This window comes from Delphinus delphis, chromosome 4, assembly GCF_949987515.2.
Source record: "Delphinus delphis chromosome 4, mDelDel1.2, whole genome shotgun sequence".
In the NCBI taxonomy this organism is placed as follows: domain Eukaryota; kingdom Metazoa; phylum Chordata; class Mammalia; order Artiodactyla; family Delphinidae; genus Delphinus; species Delphinus delphis.
The window spans coordinates 115,623,686-115,645,282 of record NC_082686.1 but is presented as its reverse complement, the minus strand read 5'-3'; the positions used below and the strand labels follow the sequence as shown (position 1 = coordinate 115,645,282).

The following is a 21,597-nucleotide window of genomic DNA, read 5'->3' as shown; positions in this document are numbered from 1 at the left end:
TCATTCTACCTCCAGGTAAGTACATAATAGCTTTTTCACTTGCTTACCGATAGAATCTTTCAACAGAGACAATCTTTATTAATCTGTATTAACAACAGTGGATTTTTGAGGCCTTAGTAACTGCAAGTATGCTTCTCCTTTCTTTTGACCCATCTCTGCTCCTGTGTACCAAGGAAAAGTAGATTACTTTTCTCTCCTATAATTTCTGAACCAGTTTCAATTTTTAAACAGCTTCAGGCACTACTTCAGATTTGGCCTAAACTGCCCCCCCGGGAGGCCCTGGAGCTTCTAGATTTCAACTATCCAGATCAGTACGTGCGAGAATATGCTGTGGGCTGTCTGCAACAGATGAGGTATCTCCTGCAGGAGGCTTTTTTGGGTCAAGGAATAACTTGTGGGTGGGAAGAGAAGTTGATGTCTGCTTGAATGTCTTGTAAGAAAGGAAAAGGATAGGAATGACCAAGTTCAAAGCATCTGTTCCCTCCTTCCTCCCACTCTCTCCCACAGTCTCTCCTGTTTTCTCCCCCCACCCCGCCCCATCTCCTCCGATCCTCCCCGACTCTCGCTCTCTCTCTCTCTCTCTCTCTCTCTCTCTCTCTCTCTGTTTTTTTTTTTTTTTGGCGTGGCTGCCTGGCATGCAGGATCTTAGTTCCTGACCAGGGATCGAACCTACGCCCTCTGCAGTGGAAGCGTGGAGTCTTAACCACTGGGCCACCAGGGAAGTCCCCACCCTATATGATAAAACAAAAAAGCAAGCAAAAACTGCATGGGGTGGTCCCCAAGAACACCCTCAGGTTCCATGACTTACTAGGAGGACTCATAGGACTCAGCATATAGTCACCCTTGGCTAAGATTTATTACATAAAAAGTATACAGAGCAGTACTGGGAAAGGAAAAAAATTCATGGGGCAAAGTCTGGAGGAAACCAGGGAGATGCTTCTAAGAGTTCTTTCCCAGTGGAATCGCACTGAATACACTTAATTCCCCCAGCAACAAGTTGTGACAGCACACCTGAATACTGTCTACCAGGGAAGCTTGTTACAGACTTGGTGGCCAGGGTTTTTTTTGCGGGGAGGGCAGTGCTAGTCACATGAGCACCCTCTGCCTAGCATATTCCCAAATTCTAGACTCCCGGAACAAAAATGCGTGTTGAGCATAAAACATACTGTTTGCAAAAACAGTTTAGGCATAGTAAGCCATTCTTCTCTGTTAAGGTGGTGGGAAGCCTTCCGAAATCTACATTCCCAGATGCCGGTCAAGGGCTAACCTTGTAAGCATGCTTTATCAAAGGATAGCAGTCAGGCTTGCTCCTCTGTTAACTCTTTTCTGTCCATTACCCACAATTAAGAAATGTTAATATTTTTTCTTTTTTTAAATGTTAATATTTTTGACTTTTTTTAAGTTTGTATTTTATTTATTTTTTTAAACTTAAAAATTTTTTTTTTTTTAATTCTTTGGCTGCATTGGGTCTTCGTTGCTGCGTGCAGGCTTTCTCTAGTTGCAGCAAGCGGGGGCTACTCTTCACTGCGGTGCGCGGGCTTCTCATTACGGTGGCTTCTCTTGTTGCAGAGAACGGGCTCTAGGCATGCAGGCCTCAGTAGTTGTGGCATGCAGGCTCAGTAGCTGTGGCTCACGGGCTCTAGAGCACAGGCTCAGTAGTTGCTGCCCACGGGCTTAGTTGCTCCGCGGCACGTGCAATCTTCCCGGACCAGGGCTCAAACCTGTGTCCCCCACATTGGCAGACAGATTCTTAACCACTGTGCCACCAGGGAAGCCCTAAGTTTGTATTTTAAAGCAATTAACGTTACAGCTAAAGTCCTCATAGTTTCCTTACTCAATCCTGATTATTTTCACTTCCCAGAGGCAACTGTTATCACGAATTTGGTGTATATCCTTCTATACCATAATTTTCTGTTTTTACCACATTTATATATCTATAAAATACAGATATGGGATAATATTGTACATTTAAAAATCACACAGCTGTGTCTTGCCATATATATTGTTTTACATAGTTTTTTTCCTTTATTCAACATTAGGTTTTTGAGGTCAGTCTCTCCTGTTACATATAAATGTAGTTTATTCCTTTCACTACTGTGTAATATTCTTTCATAGAGATGTATCGTATTTACTCCATTTCTCTATTGAGGAACATTTTAAATTTTCTCAAAATTTCCCTCTTAACAAACAATGCTACAGTGAACATGCTTGTACAATCTCTTTAGGGTAGTACATGTGTGAGAATCTATGGGATTTCTTGGATGAAATGTCATTATTGAGACAGTCTTAGACAATGGGCATTTTCAGGTTTATCCATTTTCTTACTGGCCTCAAAATGAGGGGTTATACCATATGGTCATTTGAAAAACAAAAGTTCTCAGAAAATTATGGATACTGTGATACATTTTTTTCCTTTTCTTCTTTTTAAAATAAATCATTTATGTTTTAAATTGTGTGCTCTCCAAAACAAATTATACAAACTCTTTAACAGTGGTTATTTTGGGGGAGTGAAATAAGAAGTGTAAGGAAAGAGGAAGCCTCTTCTTTTCTATACTTCTATCTTTTACACTACTTATAGATTTTATAGTGGGCATGGATTTTACAATAAACTTAAGATGGTTTTATAGATAGTTTTAAAAAATGAGGCTCCCAGTTGTTCCTCAGTCTCTCTGTTTGCATTGGAGATCTGAAGGGGAGGGGCTACCTGGCCCCCCTTGGACTGAGCTAAGTGTTTTTCTTAAATATATTGATCCCTAGGAGGAGATTGCTGTGATCCCCATGTTCCATATAGGTAATTCTAATGTGTCTTCCTATGTTAAATTTTCTGGTATGAGGTTTTTTCTGGTGTATAGTATCCTAGGTTTCAGTCCCAGGTCAGTATCCTAGGTTTCATTCCCAGGTCTGCTTTAGACTACTGCTTAACCATTTATTGTCCAAGACTATAGTCACCAAGTAGAGGACTTGGGATGCATATCTTACCTGACTACTGGAATTGCCTTTGATGGGAGTGTGTTTACATGTGAATGGTTTGGAGATGGATACAAAATAGAGAGCCCGAACATTAATTAATTCAGCTCATTTAATTACAATAGTATGTCAATTCAATGAATCCATTCCCACTTACAAATACACTCTTTATCCTTCAAACTATTTGAAGATTTTAATTGTTCATTCATTTTCTGGAGCAAAAATTACTTAATCCCAATGATATGAAAGGAAAATAAGTTGAAGTGCTGATGGAATTTGTATTTTAAAAAGCTGGTTGGTTGACTGAGGACGTAACTTTTTCAGCATGATCAGAAAACTATTACCTAATTTTATTATAACTCTCGGCTGATTATAAATACAATCATCAGTTGTATAAACCTAGTTAACTTAATAAAAATGCCCCATATATCTGTTCTTTGCTCCTTTTCACTCTTCTGCACATCAGAAATTCTCAGCTTTTCTTATGTTATTGTAACAGTGAAACAGTGAATGTAAGTGTGCCCCAAGCTTGACCCAAAAGAACCATTGTGTTTCAGTAAGTTAGTATTTGATAAGTTTGATAGGAATGGGTCTTTTTCCAGCACCGATTGTTGAGTGACTTACTGTGTCTTTTGTTTTTTTCAGTGATGAAGAACTCTCTCAATATCTTTTACAGTTGGTGCAAGTTTTAAAATATGAGCCTTTTCTTGATTGTGCCCTCTCTAGATTCCTACTAGAAAGAGCACTTGCTAATCGGAGGATAGGGCAGTTTTTATTTTGGCACCTTAGGTAAGTCTTTTATATTTCAAATCAAATCCACCACGTGCTTTTGTAAATATTAACCAGCATAATACAGGACATGTAGTAAAACAGTCTAGCTGCTTTAGTTGTTTCTGAGTCATCCATAACATTTATGCTTTCTTGGTATCTACTCCTATTTCTTGATACCCAGACTCTCAATTTTCATGATTTGGCAAAGTAACTGAGATAAGTGTCCCTTTATGCCTCCTTGATTTATAACTGAAATTAATAATTTTTATTATGATAATTATAATTAATAATTATTATTATTATAATGTATTGCTATTTTCCGGTAAAGTTTACTTATTGTGTTAATATTTTTGGACTAAAAACGTACTTATTGGGTAGTGGTATCATCATTGCTACTATTGCATAAATAAAGATTTTAAAGTTTTCCTATAACAACAGCAACTTTATTTTTAGCTTCTTTATTAACTAGGTCATTTTCAGAAATACATGAATCTTATTAAACCAAGTTTATATAGGAGTAAAATAGGGAAAGAGAACTAAAGTTCTTCTGTTGCCTAGGAAGGTTGTCAATTCCTCATTTCTCACGCTATACTTGGACATTTGTGATTTTTTCCATCTGGACTTCAGAGTACTGAAGCTAATCATTAACAGAAAAAAATAACTTTTCTCCTTTTTGGCTAAGCTTCTTAAGGAAAATAAGCTGTATAGTATTTTGATGTTAATTTTAGGAGTTATATTTCTGAATCTTGATTTCTTTATTATCCATAGTTTTTCCTTTCTTGTTTTTAACTTGTCTTCTTTTCTCATCCATTTCAATCTTCTTATTTTTAAATCCCTCAAGGAATAACAAAATAAGGTATTCCTTCCTTTTTCAAATGTGTACACCATTCTTTAAGTGAAAAAAAAAATCACATAGAAGCTAATTGAGGGATTAGTCAATTGTGTGATCTGAGTCAGATCTGTGTTTCATCTGAGTTGTCTGTAAATTGGTAGTATTACCATTTCACTCCAAAAAAACAAATAAGATGTGGTAACTTTGGATTTCTAGGAGTAAACAATGAACTAATGATAAAATCACATATCTTTTTGAACTGTAGTGTTTAAAGAATTAAAAGTTGAGCATCCCATCTGTGATTGTGTACAAGATGATGTGTTCTCCCTTTCTTTGATTAGCATAATAAGTTAATTTCATAATAGAATAAAGAAGTCAGTATTTTTATTTGGTGACCTGAAGTGTTTGATAAATCTTCATAATATTAACTTTCTGCAGGTCAGAAGTGCACATTCCTGCTGTTTCAGTACAATTTGGTGTCATCCTTGAAGCATACTGCCGGGGAAGCGTAGGTCACATGAAAGCGCTTTCCAAGCAGGTATCAGCTTATTTTAATCTTCATGTTCACTTTGTCACATGGTATTTGATAAATTGTGTCATATGCTAGTTCTCCTATCACAGTATTTCATAGAAGTTTCAATAACTGAACCCAGTTAATACATTTTTTAATCAAAATGTAAGCCAAGAAATGAAGTTTCAACAAATTCAGCAGAATATTATTAATTGAATGCTATCTGAAAAATTAGGATTCCTTATAGTATTAACACCATGCCTTAAATTTTAGTAGGAAATACCTATTTAGACATGCTTAACAATGGATTTGATGGTAACAAAGATTATGAAATCTTTAGACGCTGTTTTTCCATACCCCTGAGTTACTCTTTCCAGTTAGTATAGTATTTATGATTCATACGCTCTGCCATTTGTTTTAAACTGAGATATTTTGACACCTAAGTTTGTAGGTGTTACAGCTTCTAGAATTCAGAATCCTCAAGCTGCTTTTTCAAACTATATATACATGCCTGAAATTGTGATGCTCTCCCACATTCCCTCATTTTCTTCCTAGGCCTTCATTTTCTAATCATTTCAGGTGATGAGTTATTAGTGATACTAATAGGTCAGATATTAAATGCTTACTGTATGCCAGGAAGTATACTAAGTGTTTAAAGTATGCTATTTTACTCTCCTAATAATGTGCCACAGTATTTACTGTTACTGTCTGGATTTGACAAGGTGAAAAAACAATCTCTCCAAGAGATTAAGTAACTTGCCTAAAAACCCACAACTATTAAGTAAAAGAGTAAGTTTCCGACTTAACTCTCTGTCCAACTATAAAACTAAATCTCTTTTTATTATACCGGGAGTTTTCAAACCTTTTAAGCAAAACCTCTCTTTTTTAAATCAAAACTCAAAGATAGATCCATTTTACAAAATAGACAACAATGTCATTTTATCAGTATAAATGTATCTTTGAAGCTAAAATAAAACATAAGCCATTAAACAGAATCATGGTGCTGTTTTATTGAACACAGAATTTCATCGGGCGTTATTGTTGACAGTTGTCTCAGTATCCAGTTATTTGTGTATTTTATTTTGGAGATAATCCTGACTTATACCTCTAAGTAATTACAAATAGTAATGGTTTTTAAAGAGCTTTCTTGCAAATGAGAAACATAACCTTGGCCCAAGCTTGATTTGTTGGTGTCTTCTTGGTCCCCTGAAGGATGAGATGAGAGCATTTCTGCCGTCAGGTAAAGCAGCTCTGTATTAGCTTCTTCATGCTGGAATCCTTCATTGACAGATAGCAACGATATGCTCTTGTTCTCTAGCAATAGTTTTTCCTAAATTGAGTATTATCTAACATAACTCAAGAAGATTTTTTAAAATGGTTTAATATATATTTACTCAGAACCTGCTATATGCTAGGGTTTGTGTTGCTGTTGGTGATATGAAGTCATATTAGCTATGTTGCTGTCATCAAGGATTTTATATTCCACAGAGTAGGTACACAAATTAGTGATATTATGATGGCAGTGTTATTAATGGGAGTATTATGTATGGTAGCAGAAAAAAGAGGCACATATTCTAGCTTAGGGCATTAGGCAAGAGGTCACAGTGCAGGTGACACGTTGTGGGTTTTGATGATCTGGTTAGCTAGTTGGAGAGTGTGGTAGTCAGTGCTCTACAGAGAGACAATTGTGTTTGTGTCTATATAGAGAGAGTGAAGGGGGCAGGTGGGTGAGATTGAGATTTATTATAAAGAATTGGCTCATGTGATAATGGAGGCCAAGAAGTCCCAAGATCTGCAGTCAAGCAAGCTGGAAATCCAGGAGAGCTGGTGTAGTTCCAGCCTGAGTCTGAAGGCCTGAGAACCTGGAGAGCCAACAGTATGAGTACCAGTCTGAAAGCAGACTTGACACCCAAGAAGAGCCATTGTTTCAGTTCAACTCTGAAGGCAGGAAAAGAACAATATCCCAGCTCTAGGCAGTCAGGCAGGTGGAATTCCTTCTTTCTTGCAGGAGGGTCTGCCTTTTGTTCTATTCAAATGTTTGGATGAGGCCCACCCACATAAGGGAGGGCAATCAGCTATATTCAGTCTACCTATTCAAATGTTAATCTCATCCAGAAACACCTAGAATAATGTTGGTCCAAGTATCTGAACACTCCGTGGCCCTGTCAAGTTGATATGTAAAATTAGCCATCACAGGTCAACTTGGCATCCATATGTAGCTCCTTAAACCCTTACTTAATCTCTAAATAAAGCCAATAACAAGGTCAAAATTCCACCTAACATGATACAACGAGGCTGAGTACCACCAATTACTCATTAACTTCTTTCTCAGAGGAGGAGATAATCTCCTTGAGTGGCGTTTGTTCTTCTCCTTAATTCCCTGTAAATTAAGTAGTATGTTGTAAAATTAATAATACTTAAATATTAAGATGTAAGTAATGATATAAAGTTAATGTATCTTATGTTACATGTTAACGGAATAAGAGTGAGAAGGAAACAAAGATATTTGTTATATATGTGTGTATATATGTGTGCATACACCCGTATTCATAACAAAATAAGATATTCATGACAGTCCTCATTTCTGTAACTGATCACGTGGTTATATCTGGTATTTATCACTACCATCTTCTAACCCATCCTGTATTCCCTTTGTCTTCGGCAAGCACCTCAGTTGGTTGTGTTCTTTACATGCTGGGATGACCTAAAGCTTCATTCTTGAAGAGTCTAGGCCATTAGTAGTCCTACCTGGATTGACTTGTAATTTCCCATTGATCTTAATCACTGGACTTGGTAATACTAAGAGATCACCTATATTCTAGACATACTCTTCCCTAATTTCTGCTTTGCAGTCAGGATCAATCATCCTAGCCAGCACCATAATGTACTTCTTTGCCTGTTGATCCAGAAGCATGAGGAGCCCAAAATGGCTGGGCAGGAGTCTTACCATCCAGTTCAATGGAATTGTTGTGTCTCCCAGTAGAATCATTCTCTCTGTAACTAAGACCTCTGTGCCAACAGAGCATAAGATCTCAGGAACAGGAGGCAAAAATTTTGTTAGTGGGTCATTAGGGGTAATAGTGAGAGGGTACTACTTCCATTTTCACACCTTCATGGAACTGTGAATCCTGGCTATTGGAGAAACAGCATCATATATTGGATGCTGATTCAGAGCATATACAGCCTTCTACAGAACCTTGCCCCAGCCCTGCAAGGTATTCACATCTAGCCAGCACTGTAATTGTCTTCAAAAGGCCATTCCACTGTTTTATCAAGGCAGCTACTTCTAAATGGTAGGGAACATGGTAAGACTAGTGAATTCTATGAGCACGAGCCCATTGCTGTACTTTATTTGCTGTGAAATGAGTTCCTTGATCAGAAGCAATGCTATGTGGAATGCCATGATGGTGGCTAAGGTGTTTTATAAGTCCATGGATGGTAGTTTTGGCAGAAACATTGTAGGCAAATTCATATCCAGAGTGTTTGTTCCAGTAAGAATAAGGTACTGCCCTTTCCAGAAGGGAAGCAGTCCCATGTTATCAACCTGTCATTCCATAGCTGGCTGATCACCCCCAGGAAATGGTGCCATATTGGGCACTCAGTGTTGGTCTCTGGTGCTGGCACATCAGGCACTCAGCAGTGGCCGTAGCAGGTGGGCTTTGGTGAGTGGAGGTTCATGTTGCTGAGCACATACATAACCTCCATCCCTGCCACTGTTCTCCATTGGATGGTGACCGGGTTGGCTGAGGAAAGGCTGGCTGGTATACATGGAATGGGTCATCCTATCCACTTTATAAAAATCTTCCAAGGTTAAACTTTGGTGAGCATACAGTGGGACAAAAATATCTTTTATTTTTTTGCCCATTCAGAGAGGTCTATCACATACCTCTTCCTTAAATTTCCTTGTCACTAGTTTTCCAATCATGTTCCTTCTAAGTCTCTGACCAGTGTTGGTCACAGCTCGTGAATTGCTATATAATTGCACATATGGCCATTTCTCCTTCCAAGCAAAGTGAACAAACAGGTGCACTTTCTGAAGTTCTTCACACTGGGAGTATTTCCCTTCACCACTGTCCTTCAGGAATGTTCCAGAAGGGGGCTCTAGTACCACAGTTGTCCACTTTTGTATGGCGCCTACCTATTGTAATCCAATAATCTGTAAACCATGGTTAAGTCTTCTCTTCCTGTGTCAGCTGATCATAAGGAACTCCCCATGAGGCCATGCTGCAGGCTAGGATAGAGAAGGTAGTATAACAGGAGTGAGAAACCACGGACATTTGGGCCACTTCTTCATGTCACTTGTGCCTTCAGGACCCGATTGGGCCCAGTCTCGTATATAACCACGTTCACTTGATGATGGAGTGCCACTGTGCTTGCCCATCTTTATGTGTGGTGGGTCAGATAACACCTGGTTCATGACAGGCAGCTCAGGTTGCATGGTTACTTCATGGCCAGTGGTTAAGCGTTGTCTCTACTGAAACCCAGAAGCAAGCTAAGAGCTGTTTCTCAAAAGGAGAGTAGTTATCAGTAGGGCATGGTAGATTTTGTTTTTCCCCAAAATCCTAAGGACCTGTGCTGTGATTCACCTATAGGAGCCTGCCAAAGGCTCCAAATAGCATCCCTATATGTCACTGACAGATCTAGCGCCATTAGGTCTGCTGGATCATGTGGCCACAACTTGCATGGCAGTTTGGGCCTGCTGCAGAGCATTCTCTTGTTCTGGGCCTCACTCAAAACCGGCACCTCGGGCTTCCCTGGTGGCGCAGTGGTTGAGAGTCCGCCTGCTGATGCAGGGGACACAGGTTCGTGCCCAGGTCTGGGAAGATCCCACATGCCGCGGAGCGGCTGGGCCCGTGAGCCATGGCCACTGAGCCTGCGCGTCCGGAGCCTGTGCTCCGCAACGGGAGAGGCCACAACAGTGAGAGACCCGTGTACCGCAAAAAAAAAAAAAAAACCAAAAAAAACAAACTGGCACCTTTTGAGGTGCTGGGTCACTCAGTAAATAGGCCAGAGTGCATGAGGAATATGTTGCCTCCAGAATCCAAAGAGACCCACTAGGTGTTGTGCCTTATTTTTGGTTGTAAGCAAATAAATTACTCTTCACCTTAGAAGGGATATCTTGACATGCTCCATACCACTTTAACCCTAGAAGATGCACTGAGATTGAAGGCCTCAAATTTTTGTCGGATTTATTTCCACCTTCTAACATACAAATTTCTTTAAGTCTAGAGTAGTTGCTACATGTTACTTACTAGGTTCAGTCAGCACAATGTTATCACTGTAATGGATCAGCATGATATCTTATTGAAAGGAAAGTCGATTAAGGTTCCGGCAAGCTAAACTATTACATAGAGCTGGAGAATTGATGTACCCCTGAGTTAGGACAATGAAAGTGTATTGTTGGCCTTGCTAACTTAAGCAAATTAATTATGGGGGTCCATATTGACACATACGGAGAAAAAAAGCACTTGTCAGATCAGTAGTTGCATACCATGTGTCAGGGGGTGTGTTTATGCAGTGAAACTACATCTGGTATACCACCTGGTTAATGCTGTAACAATCCACTGTAATTCTCTAAGAGTCATCTATCTTTTGTACAGGCCAAATAGGCAAGATGAATGAGGATGTGATGGGAATCACCACCTTGCATCTTTCAAGTCCTTGGTGATAATACTAATATGTACAGTTACTCTAGGAATGTTTTTACTGTTTTCTTGGGAAGAGACAGTTGTAATAACTTCCACCTGGCCTTTCCCATCATAATAGCTCTCACTCCACGGGTCAGGGAAACAACATAGGGATTCTGCCAGCTCCTGAGTATATATATTTCAGCTATGCATTCCAGAACTAGAGAAATAACCACAGGATGGGCTTGGGACCCACTGGGCCCACCATGGAACAGATTTGTGCTAAAACTCCATTGTTAACTTGGCCTCCATAAGCCCCTACTTTGGTGGACCTCTGATGTTTTGGATCTCTTTGAATTAGTGTCAATTCAGAACCAGTGTCCAGAAGTCCCTGAAAGTTCTGATTATTTCCTTTCCCCCAGTGTGCAGTTGCTATAGTAAAAGACCATGGGTCCCTTTGGGGAAGCCAGGGGAAAATCAGTTTCAGTCTGGTTGATATAGGAGAGTTCACAGGCATCATTCAGCGTTGAGGAAAGTATTGGGGGATTTATTAACTTTTTAGTGTGTCTAAGCCTATGAGTACACGTTAGAGAAGTGAGGTGTTTATTATTGTCATGGTGTAAACGTAGACCATAAGCTGTATGTGACTGTAAGTATTACAGTATGTAAGCTGTAAGTATTAGCAGGGTAGTTTCATCTAGCTGATATAAACTGAAATCAGTATATTCAGTCCACCTAACTGAAATTTTCTGTAGTATTAAATATTCTCTCCCAGACTTTACTTTTTGGTACTACATTGTTTTTTCCTTGTGGCAAAGACTCCCCTACCTTTTTACCTTTTCTAACTTCTCTATCTCATTTGAAAGCCATTTGTTTCACCACTCCTAACCTGCTGTTCATTCCTATGCCTCTGTGGTATCACACCCTAATTTTATATCAGCTCTCTGTAGTATTATAATTTCCAGTTCCACTACACCTTTTTTTTTTTTTTTTTTTTTTTTTTTTTGCAGTACGCGGGCCTCTCACTGTTGTGGCCTCTCCCATTGCGGAGCACAGGCTCTGTACGCGCAGGCTCAGCGGCCATGGCTCACGGGCCCAGCCGCTCCACGGCATGTGGGATCCTCCTGGACCAGGGCATGAACCTGTGTCCGCTGCATCGGCAGGCGGACTCTCAACCACTGCACCACCAGGGAAGCCCCCACTACAGTTTTTTAACTCATTTGCATTGCCAGAGGAACTACCGTAGGTTTTCATAGATGATTTTAATATTTACGGTTTTTCAACAGAATACACATTTTTCTCAAGTGCTCATGGAACATTCTCCAGTATAGATATCTTGGTTCACAGATCAAGCCTTGGTAAATTTAAGAAAATTGAAATTGTATCAAGTATCTTTTCCGACCACAAAACTATGAGGCTAGGTATCAATTACAGGAAGAAATCTGTAAAAAATACAGACACATGGAGGCTAAACAATACACTACTTAATAACGAAGTGATCACTGAAGAAATCAAAGAGGAAATCAAAAAATACCTAGAAACAAATGACAATGGAGACACGACGACCCAAAACCTATGGGATGCAGCAAAAGCAGTTCTAAGAGGGAAGTTTATAGCAATACACTCCTACCTTAAGAAACAGGAAACGTCTTGAATAAACAACCTAACGTTGCACCTAAAGCAATTAGAGAAAGAAGAACAAAAAAACCCCAAAGTTAGCAGAAGGAAGGAAATCATAAAGATGAGATCAGAAATAAATGAAAAAGAAATGAAGGAAACGATAGCAAAGATCAATAAAACTAAAAGCTGGTTCTTTGAGAAGATAAACAAAATTGATAAACCATTAGCCAGACTCATCAAGAAAAAAAGGGGGAAGACTCAAATCAATAGAATTAGAAATGAAAAGGGAGAAGTAACAACTGACACTGCAGAAATACAAAAGATCATGAGAGATTACTACAAGCAACTCTATGCCAGTAAAATGGACAACCTGGAAGAAATGGACAAATTCTTAGAAATGCACAACCTGCCAAGACTGAATCAAGAAGAAATAGAAAATATGAACAGACCAATCACAAGCACTGAAATTGAAACTGTGGTTAAAAATCTTCCAACAAACAAAAGCCCAGGGCCAGATGGCTTCACAGACGAATTCTATCAAACATTTAGAGAAGAGCTAACACCTATCCTTCTCAAACTCTTCCAAAATATAGCAGAGGGAGGAACACTCCCAAACTCATTCTACGAGGCCACCATCACCTTGATACCAAAACCAGACAAGGATGTCACAAAGAAAGAAAAGTACAGGCCAGTATCACTGATGAACATAGATGCAAAAATCCTCAACAAAATACTAGCAAACAGAATCCAACAACACATTAAAAGGATCATACACCATGATCAAGTGGGGTTTATCCCAGGAATGCAAGGATTCTTCAGTATACGCAAATCAATCAATGTGATAAACCATATTAACAAATTGAAGGAGAAAAACCATATGATCATCTCAATAGATGCAGAGAAAGCTTTTGACAGAATTCAACACCCATTTATGATAAAAACCCTCCAGAAAGTAGGCATAGAGAGAACTTTCCTCAACATAATAAAGGCCATATATGACAAACCCACAGCCAACATCGTCCTCAATGGTGAAAAACTGAAACCATTTCCACTAAGATCAGGAACAAGACAAGGTTGCCCACTCTCACCACTCTTATTCAACATAGTTTTGGAAGTTTTAGCCACAGCAATCAGAGAAGAGGAAATAAAAGGAATCCAAATCGGAAAAGAAGTAAAGCTGTCACTGTTTGCAGATGACATGATACTATACATAGTGAATCCTAAAGATGCTACCAGAAAACTACTGGAGCTAATCAATGAATCTGGTAAAGTAGCAGGATACAAAATTAATGCACAGAAATCTCTGGCATTCCTATACACTAATGATGAAAAATCTGAAAGTGAAATCAAGAAAACACTCGCATTTACCATTGCAACAAAAAGAATAAAATATCTAGGAATAAACCTACCTAAGGAGACAAAAGACCTGTGTGCAGAAAATTATAAGACACTGATGAAAGAAATTAAAGATGATACAAATAGATGGAGAGATATACCATGTTCTTGGATTGGAAGAATCAACATTGTGAAAATGACTCTATTACCCAAAGCAACCTACAGATTCAATGCAATCCCTATCAAACTACCACTGGCATTTTTCACAGAACTAGAACAAAAAATTTCACAAATTGTATGGAAACAGAAAAGACCCCGAATAGCCAAAGCAATCTTGAGAACGAAAAACGGAGCTGGAGGAATCAGGCTCCCTGACTTCAGATTATACTACAAAGCTACAGTAATCAAGACAGTATGGTACTGGCACAAAAACAGAAATATAGATCAATGGAACAGGATAGAAAGCCCAGAGATAAACCCACGTACATATGGTCACCTTATCTTTGATAAAGGAGGCAGGAATGTACAGTGGAGAAAGGACAGCCTCTTCAATAAGTGGTGCTGGGAAAACTGGACAGGTACATGTAAAGTATGAGATTAGATCACTCCCTAACACCATACACAAAAATAAGATCAAAATGGATTAAAGACCTAAATATAAGGCCAGAAACTATCAAACTCTTAGAGGAAAACATAGGCAGAACACTCTATGACATAAATCACAGCAAGATCCTTTTTGACCCACCTCCTAGAGAAATGGAAATAAAAACAAAAATAAACAAATGGGACCTAATGAAACTTCAAAGCTTTTGCACAACAAAGGAAACCATAAACAAGACCAAAAGACAACCTTCAGAATGGGAGAAAATATTTGCAAATGAAGCAACTGACAAAGGATTAATCTCCAAAATTTATAAGCAGCTCATGCAGCTCAATAACAAAAAAACAAACAACCCAATCCAAAACTGGGCAGAAGACCTAAATAGACATTTCTCCAAAGAAGATATACAGACTGCCAACAAACACATGAAAGAATGCTCAGCATCATTAATCCTTCGAGAAATGCAAATCAAAACTACAATGAGGTATCATCTCACACCAGTCAGAATGGCCATCATCAAAAAATCTAGAAACAATAAATGCTGGAGAGGGTGTGGAGAAAAGGGAGCACTCTTTCACTGTTGGTGGGAATGTGAATTGATACAGCCACTATGGAGAACAGTATGGAGGTTCCTTAGAAAACTACAAATAGAACTACCATATGACCCAGCAATCCCACTACTGGGCATATACCCTGAGAAAACCATAATTCAAAGAGTCATGTACCAAAATGTTCATTGTAGCTCTATTTACAATACCCAGGACATGGAAACAACCTAAGTGTCCGTCATCGGATGAATGGATAAAGAAGATGTGGCACATATATACAATGGAATATTACTCAGCCATAAGAAGAAACGAAATTGAGCTATTTGTAATGAGGTGGATAGACCTCGAGTCTGTCATACAGAGTGAAGTAAGTCAGAAAGAGAAAGACAAATACCGTATGCTAACACATATATATGGAATTTAAGAAAAAAAATGTCATGATGAACCTAGGGGTAAGACAGGAATAAAGACACAGACCTACTAGAGCATGGACTTGAGGATATGGGGAGGGGAAGGGTAAGCTGTGACAAAGCAAGAGAGAGGCATGGACGTATATACACTACCAAACGTAAGGTAGATAGCTAGTGGGAATCAGCTGCATAGCACAGGGAGATCAGCTCGGTGCTTTGTGACCGCCTGGAGGAATGGAATAGGGAAGGTGGGAGGGAGGGAGCCGCAAGAGGGAAGAGATATGGGAACATATGTATATGTATAACTGATTCACTTTGTTATAAAGCAGAAAGTAACACACCATTGTAAAGCAATTATACTCCAATAAAGATGTAAAAAAAATATTTACGTTTTTTTATTCATGTTAAAGTAACTGTATCTGATCGCTCCTTTTTGGAAAGCCCTTTAATGATGGTAATAATAGCTAACATTTATTCACCGCTTATTGTGGGCCATTTATTCTTCACAAGAATATGAGATAGATACTATTAGTCCCGTTAATTTTATAGTCAGATACTATTAGTCCCCTTAATTTTATAGTCCTTTTAAAGATATCTCATACCTATCAATTTCTCTTGTGTTCATGCCTACCATCCTTGTCCAACCCACTATCCTTTCTTACCTGGATGTCTTCATTAACCTCCTAAATTGTGCCCCTTGTTTCCATTCTTCTGCACGCACGCATGTGTGCACATGCACACACAGACACACACACACGTACCTTTATTCTCTACCCAGCAGATAAAATGATCTTTTTAAAATGTAGATGTATTCCCTTTTTAAAATCCCTGCAGTAACATTCATTGCATAGGGAATAAAATCCAAATTTTAACAAAGTCTATTAAGACTCCACTTGATGAGGGCCCTACTTCTTTGGCCTCATTCATATGAGTAGACAGCACTGGATGTATTTTGGTTCTCTGGGAACCTCAGTTTGACTTTTATACCGGCAAACATATGACATATATCTGATCACATTATTCTTACTCTTTTCTTGACTGATGAACAGCCAGGGGAAGATTGTACCCTTTACATGGCAGTTCTTGTTATCACTGTAAACCTATAGTGTGACAAGGTGTTGAAACACTTAAAGTATTTGACTTATGGCCATGTGGGTGTTCCGAACGCTGTTCCAGGAAATGGATATCAACATAATTAGGGTTAGGCCCTGAAAATTCACAACTGTAGAAACATGCAAGAAATTCAAATTTGAAATACTTTAAAAAATTCTTGTTTGCATAGCCCATTTTTCAGCGAGTTCCCTTTTCACCAGTGTTTGTACAGCTCCTGAAATTGTTGAGAAATGGGGTGTCTGTGGTTTTGACAGATGGCTAACTTGGCAAGCTTCAGCAATCTCAATTTTATCACCAGGCTACATAGAACCTTCCCAGTTTCCTGTGAGCAAGCCCTCAGCCTGTCTGTAGAAACTGCATGCCGAATTCACCTCCCTACAGAGTCTTAGTGGTTTCCTTGCATAGAAGCAAAGTTCAAAAATGAAAATATGGTGTAAAATAAATCTCCTGTCCATCAAAATGCAAGCCATGGTGTTCATAATGTTTGTGCCTACATATTTTTTTTTGCCTACATATTTTATATGCTTGTTATACACAATTCACATGTTGATATATGTATTATGTTTTTATCATTTGTTGTTTCCAGTTTTAATGACATAATGATAAAATAAAATATTCCTTTTTATGTTTTATACCTGGCTGAGGCTGGGTCTTACAGAATTTGACATAATATTACATGGAAAGACCTTGAGTTACTAAACAATAAAGTTGACTTCTCTTTCCTTGTTTTTTTTAAATAAATTTATTTATTTTATTTATTATATTTGGCTGTGTCGGGTCTTCGTTGCTGTGTGCGGGCTTTCTCTAGTTGCAGCAAGCTGGGGCTACTCTTTGTTGCGGTGCACGGGCTTCTCATTGCAGTGGCTTCTTGTTTCAGAGCACGGGCTCTAGGTGTGTGGGCTTCAGTAGTTGTGACTCTCAGGCTCTAGAGCGCAGGCTCAGTAGTTGTGGCGCATGAGCTTTGTTGCTCCGCGGCATGTGGGATCTTCCCAGACCAGGGCTTGAACCCGTGTCCCCTGCATTGGCAGGCAGATTCTTAACCACTGCACCACTAGGGAAGCCCAGTAAAGTTGACTTTTAAACACATGGTTTTATTTATTTATTTATTTATTTATGGCTGCACTAGGTCTTCGTTGCTGCATATGGGCTTTCTGTAGCTGTGGCGAGCAGGGGCTACTCTTTGTTGTGGTGCGCAGGCTTCTCATTGCGGTAGCTTCTCTTGTTGTGGAGCACGGGGCTCTAGGCGCGTGGGCTTCAGTAGTTGTGGCACACAGGCTCAGTAGTTGTGGCTCGCGGGCTCTAGAGCCCAGGCTCAGTAGTTGCGGCGCATGGGCTTAGTTGCTCCGCGTCATGTGGGATCTTCCCGGACCAGGGCTCGAACCCGTTTCCCCTGCATTGGCAGGCGGATTCTTAACCACTGCGCCACCAGGGAAGCCCCAAACACATGGTTTTGATTCAGTTGGCCATTGTTGATTCCCCTTGTACTACTTGCATGATTTTTTTTTTGCATAAGTTTTGATAGCCAGAGTTACCTCATTATAAAAACCAGTTAATTTAGACTTGAACAATAGCTACTGTTGTCTATATTCGTATCTATTTTATTGTACAAAAATTTACGTTATACTCTTAGTGGAAAGAGAATATACTGAGAAGATGTTATAGAAGAGTGATGACAAAGGTAGTAAGGTTGAATATCAACCCCAGGGTTACTTGTACATAGATTTTCCTTTCGTACTATGGAGTTGCCCAATTACAGTGGTTCAGATTAATTGTATTTCAAATTCTATTAGTTAGTTGCAGAGTTCTGAGTAAAGTTTCATACTTATCTTCTTACCTATAATCTATGTCTCTTTACTTTTCTCTAGTTTATAAGATTTTATTTAAGAAAAGGTTCAAGAACATTTGAAAAATGTTGCTTTAAGTAACAAGAGGTAACAATTAATTTTTTTCGTTGTATCTAATATTCTTGTCATAAAGCAAGCACTGTTTTTACGTTAGCTGGTTGTCCTGCCTGTGTATTGTGGGGAGGAGGGTGGTGAGGGAATGGTATTGATTAATATTATCACATGATATTATTTTTAACATAAATGAATTTTGGTGGTGGGGAAACTTATTTTTCAGGTTGAAGCACTCAATAAATTAAAAACTTTAAATAGTTTAATCAAACTGAATGCAATGAAGCTAAATAGAGCCAAAGGGAAAGAAGCAATGCACACTTGTTTAAAACAGAATGCTTATCGGGAAGCCCTCTCTGACCTGCAATCACCTCTGAACCCATGTGTTATCCTCTCAGAACTCTAGTAAGTGACCTTCTGTACTGTGCTTAGTGAATCTCCCATTAAATAGCAATGCAGAAGGGATTTCTGAGTGACTGCCTTAGGGGAGCAGTAGGGACAGCTGTTAGCCTCAGTAAGTGGAATATAATTAAAAAAGGAAAATGTTAAAGTTCTCAAAAGTTATTCTTGTGTTAATAGGACATATGCCTTCTAGCTAAATTTACCTGTGGGATTAGTGAAAGTTAATGCAAGTTCATTTCCTTTCAATTGTATGTAATTAAATTTGCTTTCTATATTACTGGTTTCTAAGAGTTGAAAATCCTATGTAAGCAAAATGTTGGCAGCCATCATAGATTATTTACTAATTAAACTTTCCTATTTCAAAATGAGATTTTTGAATGAATTTAGAAAATTATTTCTCATTTTTACTTTTCCTACAAAAGTAATAATGGGAAAGTGATAATTATGTTCAGTATATCAGTATGCAAAATTGATCCCTCTTTAAGAAATCAAGAATGGAGTTACAATCCAATGTTACATTCTGATTTTTATTGTTTATGTATAATAACATAAAGTTAAGGAAGAATAAGGGAAGGAAAGGAGGAATTTTAAATGTAGCCATGAGAAGGGCAAATCTGGGTTTTCAGTCCAGCTCACCTGGCGTCACTACATGCCAGCCAAGCCTAGCATTGCGGTTGCTTTTCTGCCAAGAGGAAATGTTCTCGTTCTGACTTCTGTATACCTGGAACAGGTGAGGGGTTTTCCCAAGCCTAGTATATCATGGCAACGTTACAGTCTTGCCATATCTTTAAATTGAAGTGGGCTAATTTTCCCCTTTCTTCCTTTCAGTATTGAAAAGTGTAAATACATGGATTCCAAAATGAAGCCTTTGTGGCTGGTGTACAACAACAAGGTGTTTGGTGAGGATTCAGTTGGAGTGATTTTTAAAAATGGTGATGGTATGTACGGAGGTTTTTACAGTGCCAAATTCCTTAGTACTTTTCATTTGCTGTCCATTTGTTTTATCTGAAAGGTGATGTGTAAATGTATAACAAACAGATGGCAGCCAAGAGGTAGCTATCAGTGGTCATAAATTTGAATTTGGCATGTCATAAGTCCCCTTTTTTTTTTTCGCTTTGGAGAATGATTTCTACAGCTTACTTACTTACGTTGTTCTAATAAGCCTTCCTTTTTTCCTACAAAATACAAAGCTGTCTACTCCTTTGGTAAAAAGCTTCTGAAATGCAAGAGAATATTTTCAATAGTATATTCATACATCCTGTTTCATAGTTTTGTGTTTTAATTAAAATATCTTACCCATACTTCATAAAGGAAATGCCTGTGAAGTAATCACACCAACCAGCAGGCAGTCATGACTGCTACCACTTGTTAGTTTTGTGATTTCAGGCAAATCACATAAAATTCATTGAGCTTCAGGATCTTCTTGTCCATGAGGATTATAGCATCTCTGTGTTGGGTTTATTAAATGGAATTAAGTGAGATAACATAAGTATATGTGTTTAGCATAGTATATGCTTACAACTTTTTTTTTTTTGAATATAGTTGCTTTATAGTGCTAGTTTCTGGTACAGCAAAGTGAATCAGTTATACGTATACACATATCCATTCTTTTTTAGATTCTTTCCCAGTTAGGTCACCACACATCACTGAGTAGAGTTCCCTGTGGTATACAGTAGGTTCTCATTAGTTATCTGTTTTATACATAGTAGTGTATATATGTCAATCCCAGTCTCCCAATTCATCCCACCCCACCTTCCCCCCTTTGTAACCATAAGTTTGTTCTCTACATCTGTGACTCTATTTCTGCTTTGCAAATAAGTTCATGTGTACCATTTTTCTAGATTCCACATATAGGCAATATTATACGATGTTTGTTTTTCTCTTTCTGACTTCATTCTGTACAATAATCTCTAGGTCCATCCACATCTCTGCAAATGGCACTACTTCGTCCCTTTTTATGGCTGAGTAATATTCCATGGTATATATTACCACATTTTCTTTATCCATTCCTCTGCTTACAACTATTTTTAAAAGAAGTTTTAGTATTTCCTAGACATTTAACCCCACTCGATAGTATAAATGTCCTTATGTGGAAATCTGTACTTTCACCTCTTACCTAAAAATTACCCTTGGACATGATAATAAATAAAATCAACTATTACAGTTTTGTGAACCCATCATACAGTTACTTATGTGATTCTTAAGAATTTCTTCTGCATCCCAAAAGACAAACAAGAAGAAGAAAAGTTAGCAATGTGATGGATGCTGTAACACAGCATTACTGTATTATAGCAGTATTACAGCACCCGTACAAGTAGTATAATAGCTTGCACATGGTAAACAACTAAAAACTAAAAATATTTTTAAACTTAATTTCTGAAGTAGTTACTGGAGCATGCTAACCAACAAACCTAGTATTTAACATATTGAATATGGTCAGCATTAAAATTCTGGAAAAAAATTAACAGAGCAGTTATTTGTCAATGTTTCTTCCCAGCCAGTTAATTCTGGTTAAATTAGCTAATCTTGAATAAATGTTATTAAGCATAAAGTGGAAAGCACTTATAACATAGCAGGGTTCTTTCCCCTTAGATTTACGGCAGGATATGTTGACACTCCAAATGCTGCGCTTGATGGATTTACTCTGGAAAGAAGCTGGTCTGGATCTTAGGTGAGATTTCTAGTGAATTTATTTTTATCTCATGTTGTAGTCCTTCTACAATAGAATTTAAAAATTATAAAAACTTGATTTTTTGATTTCTTCCTGCTATTATTATTGGTCGTTCATAATTATATTTATGTAACGCTTTATAGTTTACAATGTGCTCTCAAATACATTATCTTATTGAAACCTCATCAAGTGTAAAACTATACATGTGACAGCAAGAGTCATATCCCAATCTGTGGTTTTGAAGGTGGTCTCAGGAAGGATGACTGGTGGTCATGGGAGTGATAAGACAGAGAA

The 21,597-nt window shown here is 38.3% G+C and overlaps 1 protein-coding gene across 5 annotated transcripts in view; it reads left to right on the top strand.

The window, feature by feature from the left end:
- The window catches only part of PIK3CB (phosphatidylinositol-4,5-bisphosphate 3-kinase catalytic subunit beta), a 189,783-nt gene that overhangs the window by 147,222 nt on the left and 20,964 nt on the right, over positions 1–21,597 (top strand). For all 5 annotated transcript variants that reach the window (XM_060011329.1, XM_060011330.1, XM_060011331.1 and 2 more), the window contains 6 exons: positions 232–353; positions 3,613–3,756; positions 5,009–5,108; positions 18,457–18,635; positions 19,461–19,570; positions 21,225–21,303. In XM_060011329.1, coding sequence (XP_059867312.1) covers positions 232–353; positions 3,613–3,756; positions 5,009–5,108; positions 18,457–18,635; positions 19,461–19,570; positions 21,225–21,303 — 734 coding nt within the window. The remainder of the gene's footprint in view (positions 1–231; positions 354–3,612; positions 3,757–5,008; positions 5,109–18,456; positions 18,636–19,460; positions 19,571–21,224; positions 21,304–21,597) is intronic.